General features: G+C 46.2%; 1 protein-coding gene across 3 annotated transcripts in view; it reads right to left on the reverse strand.

Annotated features, from left to right (window-relative positions):
* The window catches only part of Ints6 (integrator complex subunit 6), a 77,233-nt gene extending 73,281 nt beyond the window's left edge, over positions 1 to 3,952 (reverse strand). For all 3 annotated transcript variants that reach the window (XM_074043452.1, XM_074043453.1, XM_074043450.1), the window contains exons 1-3: positions 3,318 to 3,952; positions 2,852 to 2,929; positions 1,906 to 2,055 (exon numbers count right to left, since the gene is read on the reverse strand). In XM_074043452.1, coding sequence (XP_073899553.1) covers positions 1,906 to 2,055; positions 2,852 to 2,929; positions 3,318 to 3,428 — 339 coding nt within the window. In that variant the 5' untranslated portion in view covers positions 3,429 to 3,952. The remainder of the gene's footprint in view (positions 1 to 1,905; positions 2,056 to 2,851; positions 2,930 to 3,317) is intronic.
* Positions 3,953 to 8,666: the final 4,714 nt, after the last annotated feature.

Genomic DNA, 8,666 nt, shown 5'->3' on the forward strand with positions numbered 1-8,666 from the left:
TTTCTTGTAACTGAACACCTTACTCAATCATTTTCATTCAGAAATTGTGACTTCTTAAATTATTTGAATGCCAGTTTCATTTTGCTGTGCCGAGTCAAGAGGTAATGACTAATATTGTTCCCTTCATCCTGCTGATTCATCAAAATAACTGAGGCACATTATCTCTGCCCACGTCAAAGTAATAAGCCCTAAGATGCAAAAACATCCCGATCTCCAGTATCTTCTTTTGGTGAAAGTGGTAACAACACAAGCAGGACCACTTTCCACCTCACACTTTTTATTTTTTTTTAAGATTTGCAGACAAGAACTAAAGTGCGCTTTGGTGGATGATAGCAACTGGGAAAAGGGAAACAAAGATTAAAGTTACAAACGTCTTCAACTTCTCCACAAGTAATTTTTCTAAGGAAGCACCTTAAGAAATATTTTTAACATGTAGTAGGAGGTGAATGTGTTCAAATGCCTTTCCTACTTATGAAATGTGATGCAGAAAAATAGGAAATTAGTAGTTCTGCTATACACTGACAACCAAATAAGGTGAGGGCAAGTTTATATGTCGTTGAACTCAAAAGTTTGGCTCAAAGGCTTAAGCAATACGACTGTGTAGGCTCTACACACAACAAAGAAATGAGAGATTATTTTACTGAAACAGACCAAAAAGTTGCAAAGAGTTGCAAAATAAAGCAGCACAGATAAAGGAAAAAAATTAATGTGGTAAGAAAATACATGTTTACCTAATTAATGACTGAAGTACAGTTCAAAAGTCACTCTAAATTGCAATGTACACCTAAATGCTATAGGACTAAGTTCAACCATTTTTAAAGATGCTTAAGTGCTGAAGTTATCCAAAGGAAAACTTCTTAAACAAGAGAACAATTTCACTTCCTTCTATATAAAGCAAATTAAAAATTGTATTCACTGGAAGAACTTCCCTGAAATGTGTGGAACTCATGAAAACTGTGAACTATGGAACTTGGGAAACAAAATATGTATACCTAAGTATTATAGTTATGGTAATAGTGCTTTGCAATACAACATTAAGAGTCAGGGAAATTCCTGTTCCATGTAACATTACACTTTCTTTTATTTTCAGGATAGCAAAAGCATAACTAACAAGTTATAATGGACCACCTCACAGTACTCCTTAGTGAATGACTATGTGATTCAAAGCTCTTGGCTCATCCTCAAATAGATAAACACAAGACAGGGACTTAAATTAAGGAAGCAATGGTTCTTTTCCAGAAAACCTTTTTTCCACCGGTGTAGAGTTCAAAAATAAAAACCAAATTTTTGAACCTGTCATTTAATTTACAATTCCCCCTGCAGTACTTACTAATGGTATATACTTCAAAAGAGGACAAAAAAGGTACTCAGCCTGTTACTGTAGTGAAACTCTTACCTTTCAGAATAGTTACACAATAGATTAAACCCTGACAAATGGAACAGGAGGAATAATTTCCTCTAACATCTTTAGTGACTAATATAAAAATGAAGACCATTAACCAACTATTGTGTGTAAGACCATTTCAATAGTCACACATATACCTACAAGTGGAGGATCAGAGTGAGTATGCTGGGGTAGGGGGTTTTCCCTTTGTATCTTTAATGAACTGGGAAGGGACTGAAACCAAATTCATGTCATCTTAAGGCAAAGAATTCAATTTCTAACCCTAAATATAAAGCCTTCTTAAGAGGGGAAGTGAGGGACATAAAACCATATGCCCCAGGGAGTTTTACCTTTGAACTATGCGCACACTGTATTTCAATCTGAAATGTTTTACACTTGCACTTCATGTGCTACAGTTCTGGTCTGGATTGTGTTTTTACATACACACACACACACACACACACACACACACACAGACACACACACAAAAAACTATTTTTCCACCTTAATATTCAACCTACCTGCCCATAGTTGTCTATGCCAGTTACTAATCTATTTAAATTTAATAAATCAAAAGCTGTCCTTAGGGATTGGCCAAGAGTCGTAAGTCCTTCAGCCTGAAGGTTTTTCAGTTCATTCATAAACGTTGCATGGTTTTCTTTCCACCCGGCCTGAAAAGAAAAATGTAAGCATTTTTTTTTTCAACTTTGAACGCCAGTTATGATGTGATGTTCACCAAGCAGGTGCTTCGCTCTGGTTAACTTCACTCTTGGCTGCTGTGGTTTGGTCACCGTGTTAAGACTGCATCTTGCTGTGTGTGGACTGTCTCTTGCAAAGGTGGCGGAGCACACACCTGCCTGCTCTACAGCGTTAGGTGTGCAACCCCAATACTTTACAACTTCCCCGGGAAATAAACCTAACTCCTACCCTAAAACTGGGGGGTGTGGAGGTGCGGAGGAGGGCGGGCGGCCTCGGCAGGACTTGCGGAGCGGACCCGGGGCTGTCCCACTGGCCCGGCCCTCCTAGGACCCCCGCCTGCCGGGCCCACTGGGCCTCCGACCCCCCGCGGGCCGGTGCGCCTTTAATGCAAACCGGGGCTCGGCGCGGCCGGGCCCGCTGTCACTCGGGCTAACTTGAATAAATATCCCCCACAGTTCATTGCTGCCGCTCACGCCGCGGAGGGGAAATGTCGGCCATGTTGATCGCAGCGCCGCCGCCGCCACCGCCGCAGGGCCGGGCCGGGCCAGGCCGGGGAGGGGACGGCGGTGGCCCCGCGACTCCGCGCCGCGCCAGGACGCTCCCAAGCGGGGGAGGGGGTGCGAGGCCGCAGGGGAAGAGGCCGGGGCGGCCGCGAGAGCGGCGTGTGGGGGAGGGGAGCATAATGAAGGGTGAATGGGGGGGCGGGGAGGGCGAGCGGGGAAGGAACAGGGAAGGGAGGAAGGGAAGGGGGAGGGCGAGGGCTGTTACCTTGATAGCATAGGGCGGCTCTTCGAAAGTGACCAGCATATACCTGTCTCCTCTGCTGGCAGGGTCCCGGGCACGCAACTGCGGGACGGGAGGAACGGGGCGGGAGACAGGGAAGCACACAGGCGAGGTTACCCGGCGGAGAAGGGGCGCCCCGCGGCCCGCCGCCCCCCCCCAGTACCGCACACGCAGCGGCCGCCCCTCCACGCCGCCCCCCTCACACAGATCGCTCCCCGCACACACCGCCCCGGGGCCGGAACCCGGGCCCGGCCGAGCCCCGTTCGCAGCGCCCGCCCGCCCGCCCGCGCGGTGGGGGAGGGGGTTCCCGAGCCCGGCAGCGCCCGCAGTCAGGTTCCCCCCGACACCTCCCGCCCCGCCGCCCCCGGCCGCCCTCCTCTCCCCCCCTCCACACCCTGCCGCCCGCGGGCCACCGGGTCGGGGTCGCCGCCCGGGCTCGGTCAGTCGGTACCTTCATGAAGGTCTCTACCGCGCCTTTGGCCGTGTCCAGGTAGGTGGTGCCCAGATGGCTGCGCTGGTTCATAGAGGCAGACGTGTCTATCAGGAACAGTAAGATGGGCATAGTGCTGGCCGGGGACACCGGGGCCCGAGGTGGTGGAGAAAGAGATGGCAGAGGTGGAAGCACCGGTGGCGGCGGCGGCGACCGCCGCTACGCGGGGCTGGGGAGCGCGGCCCCCGGGAGGAAAACACCGTCTGGGTCTTTCCTCCGGCTGCAGGGAGTTTCTCCCCCGATAGTTGAGAGGAAACTCCCCAGACCCAGTCCTCCCCGTCGTACCCCCGCCTCCGCCGCCTCCTGCCTGCCTGCCCGCTGGGGCGGGCGCCCGGCCGTCTGTCTGTCGGTCCGTCCCCCCAGCCTGGGGGTCCCGTCCCCGCTCCCGGCCCCTGTGTGTGCCCCCGCGGGAGACGGGCCTGGCTCCCCACCCCACCCCCGGTGCAGGGAGTGGGGACAAGAGCGCTGGCGAAGAGGGGAGTGGGCTGAGGGGAGATTGGCCCTGGGGCTGTTGGGAGAAGTTTCACGGACTCCCTCCGCACCCCGGCGGTGTCACCACTTTCTCAGCCCCTCTCGCTACTGAAGCGCTTTTCTCTCTCACACTCCGGTTTTAACTCGGGCAGGGGCTGCATAGACTCCGCCCCCTGACACGTCCCCGAGCCACGTGTGCATCGCCCCGCTGTTCTATTGGCTAGTACACAGTCTCTTATTAGCATATTCAAACAGCTCAGGGGCGGGGGAAGCTTGTAGGCCGGCTCTGGGGACGGTTATTGAGCACGCGCGGAGGCGGGGCGTCGGGTGCGCGCGAGAACGAGCGCGAGGGGCGAGCAGGCGGGCCGGCAGACGCGGAGGCGGGCTCCTGGAAGGGGCGGGGATGGGCCGCGGAAGGCCCGCGGGGTGGGGGCGGGGGCTGCATCGGCGCGCGCAGGACGGCCGCGACTGTGAGCGTGCGCGTCAGGGCTGCCGGCCTCTCCTTGGCTGTTGGAGGTGATAGGGGTCGGGGGAAGGGAAATGGAGGCCAGACTTAGCTTCCATCCGTGGTGCTGTAGCGAGATGGAGTGGAGAGAGCTGAGTAAAGTGAACAAGCACCCGGGCAGAGGAAGGCGCGGTAGCCGCGGCCGCTGGAGGAGGTTCTTGGGCCTCGGAGGGCCGGCCCCAGCGCGGGCGGGCCCGGACGGGGGAGGGGAAGTGTGAGGTTGTTTATGACCCGGACTAATCTCCTCCGCCAGTCATTTCGCTCCCGCTGGGGCCAGAGGCGGCCGACGGGGACCCCTGGATAGGGGATGACCCCCTCCTCCCCAGAACGTAAAGGGACAGGACGCTGCTAGTCCTACCGAAAGAAAGGGCTTTCCCAAGCCGCGTTAGGGCAAAAAGAGTATCAGTTTCAGAAATGAAAGGGATTTAGCATAGTCGTAACCCATTACGCTCATGTTAAGTGAAAACCTGGTTTCACCTCGCCGAGGTAACCTGTCTTGGCCTTGTTCCGAACCTGGGCGAGGGAAAACGTGGGTTAAGGCCGTCGGGCGTCAACTCCTCAAGTCCGATCTAGTGGGAAAACTGTAAGACACCGCCAGAAATATAAGTTGTGTTAGGGACATACACAACCCTTCTAAGACTATGCAGATATTTACAGGGCATTTCCGGATTTTGTGCTTTGTCCTGAAATTCTTAATTTGCCAACGGATCATATGAAGTGTTCGTATTAACATTAACACAGGAGTGACGGGCTTGTGGCACTTGTTAAAAATGCAATATTCGTTACTTTTCCTAATATCTCAGACAGCCTCTGAAAGTTTTTGTTAATTTATTGACAATAAATATGCTGTTCTGTATGATCCATAGAAGTGTGATATTTTTAAGAGATCTGAACCCCAAAATAAGAAGGTGGAATACAGATCTGACAGCCAATACTTGATGAGGACCTGGTATGACTAGGGATGGCGGAAATTTAAAAATAAATTTTAAAATGTGATTCCTGCCTTCGAAGAGTTTATGGTATTCTAAGAAAACACTATACATTCTTAGCTACTCTATAGCAGAAAGTGATTAGGTACTAAAAAGTTTAAGAAAAAGAACAATTTGTTACCTTAGGGTGATAAAAGAACATTTTCCAAGATTAGTATGTCTGTGCTTTAGTGTTTTTCAAACTGGGATTGTAAAGCAGAGGATAATCAGAGTTCTATGACAACACACAAATTTAAAATTAAACCATTTTTCTTTTAAAGTGATTGCATAATTTTCGTAGAAGTAGTCTGTCACTTTCTCTGTCAGTGCTTAGTTGTCTGTGGACCCCTGCCTGTCTGAAAACATACTCTTGAATCCTAAAAATTTCTTTTCCTGTACATCATTCAGGCTTCTAGAGAAATACTGCTGTAAAGAATTGGTAGGATTTCGATATGGGTAAAGGAAGGGGAATCCATCCAGATGGCTTCCTGGGAATAGTGAAGCTTAGCTAGACTAAGCAACAGCCATGAAGAATAGTATGAGATCCAGAAAGGTAGTAGTCGGGTGTAGACAGTAGAGGGCCTTTATTCCCAGCTAAGGAAAAATTTTTTTCTCTGTCTGTTGGAGAGTTTTTAGTTGGGGTGCCAAGTACAAAGCAGCGTTTGAAGGAAATCAAAATAGTCTACTGAAGTAGGTTAGCACACAATAATGACCTTACCTATTAACAATTACTTGGAATAATTTTCCAATCAAAACATAACATTTCTTTCTGCTCTGACTCAGTGGTATTGGCAGGTTGTCACACTTGGATCATAAGTGCAGGTGTATAGTAGAGACAGAGTTGGATGCAAAGATTAGCAGAACCAAGTCCAGAGGGCCAATCTGGAGTATATGACTAGAACCCATGTTCATAATGGCACCTGAGATCAAAGATCAGGTTTCCAGTACAGAAGTATTAGAAGGCAAGGCCCTCAGGTAGATCAGGAAAGAAATTGACATACATAGGCATCAAATCAACAGGCAATCAGAAACCAGGAAACATTTTCAAGCAGTCCCTAGACAAAATTGTGAAATTGGCCAAGTTTATTCTTAGTGACTCCAGTTTATAGTTTAGCTTTTGGTTGATGATGGCTTAAAGTAATGGTTCTTAACCAAGACATACACATCAGCATCACCTATAGAGCTTAAAAAAATAATGTACCAATTCTCCATACCCAGAGGAAAGTGATTCAGTGGAATTGGGATGGGCCCTGGTCATCTCATTGTTTTAAGTTCTTAAGCTGAATCTTATAAATAATACTGATTAAGAGCTACATGCTTGGACTGGAGGTGTGGCTCAACTGTACAGCATCTGCTTTGCAAGCATAAAGCTCTGAGTTCAAAACCAGGTCTACACACACAAACCTACATGCTTTATGTACAAGAATAATGAATAAAGTATGTGTCTGGCATCTAGTATTCTTCACATACCCTTAGAGTAACTGCATTAAAGAAATTAGATAAATTTTAATAAAATTATTAAATTTTAGGAATTTAATATTAAAGATTAGGAAAAATACTGTAAATGTGATCACCCACTATATTTAACAATAGATTTATGACATATGCTTGAACTGTTTGAATTCAACTATGTTTGGCAAAAAAAAAAAAGACAAGACTAAGTAGTGCTGGAGATTCCTACTGTTCCTCAGTGAGCTTTGGAGTAAGCAAGACATGGGAACCATGAATCACTTCACACATTTTCTATTTGTGATTCTAGAAAAATTCAGGTTATATTCAGGCTTATTTTTCTAAAACATGGCCCCTAAATACAGGCCAACTATTTCATCATACTCAACTGAAGAAACAGGGAGCTCTTGCAATGCTAGAGGGAAAACTAGTTGGAAGGGTGTGTGCTAAGCCCTGTGCTGTTGCAGTATAGGGGATTAAGGGAGATTTTTCTGGGAGGGAGTTAATCAAAAGAAGTGTGTGGGAGAAAACTTACTCTTTGCTGCTGTTTTTAAAGGAGTGCTGTCCAAATGCTCTTACTCAATTCAAAAGGAAATAAATTATCGGGAAACCTCTGAAGGAATAGTGACTCTGGCTTAAACAATAGCCTAAATTGTTCAAATGGAGCTATTCTAACAGAATTAAGAACTGATGAATTACAGTCATTTGTAGGGCCAACCAGAGCCCTTTTAAATTATTTTAAACCAATTAAGCAGGGTAACACTGTTTAAAAATAATTATGTGCCAATGACTTGGCTTATGGTATCTGGATGTACCATCTGAACAGAATAATCAGATGAACCTAGTGTTCCTCATGTGTAACCTAACAAAATTTCTTTTGGCTGCCTTACCATTTCCTCAGCTCTCTGTCATACTACCCTTTCAGATCATAATAGTTAGTGATACTGAGAACCTCAAAAAAATGTGTAAAAGTAATCAGCATAAAAAAACAGATATGAAACTTGCACCTAATGTAATCAGATAATATATATATGTATAAGGAAACTTAATTTTGGCCACACTAATACTTTATCAATCCCCAAGGGGAAAAAATACTAGTAGGAACTACTAAGAAGAAATTAGATTTTTCCAATAAGCAGTGATTCCAGTAACAGTTGAAGTATCAGGCATTCAAAATCAGCCCAGAAAATGGTCATATCCAGATGGGGATTAGAATTAGAGGAACAGTTGCTCTTGTGAACACATGAACATTGCAGTCTTCTTTTCAACTAATAGTGAATGCACACCCAATATGTGACAGACACTATGGTAGGCCCTCAGAGACTTTATAATCTAATGGAGAGACAGAAGACAGATAAAACAGACGAGAATACAATATATCAACAGACCTTCGGCACAATATAAGACATTTGCTTTGAAAATTCAAGGTAATACACTTAAACTTCATCAGTTTAAGTGAAACCATGAGTTCTAAGGATTACTGTGTTCTAAAGACCACAGGGGTAAGGACACTGCTAATCAAGTCACATCAGTCTCTTATCATTTAAAATATTTCCACACTTGAATTCTGACAACAGGGGCATTAGTGATGCAACATTTTAAAAAATGATACTCTCTTGTCTTTGGTATTATAAATCCTTAGCATCTATTCTATGAGTTGTGTTGCTAGTGTTCCTTGATCCAATAGAAGGATTTTCAGAACACAACCATGATGTAAAAATCCTTTCTTTACATGGTTGGTTGTCTAAAAGGTTGAGGGTTTGCAATTGTCTAATCATCCCACCAGAAATAATCAGGCAGACTATGTGCAGACTATGACAACTACTTTGCAACTGCCTTCTGGTGATAGCATTGTAAGATGCCATTAGTTATGTCACATTCTAATTTCAGAAATGTTAAGATGGAAGGAAATGTACA

This window comes from Castor canadensis, chromosome 10 (assembly GCF_047511655.1).
Source record: "Castor canadensis chromosome 10, mCasCan1.hap1v2, whole genome shotgun sequence".
In the NCBI taxonomy this organism is placed as follows: domain Eukaryota; kingdom Metazoa; phylum Chordata; class Mammalia; order Rodentia; family Castoridae; genus Castor; species Castor canadensis.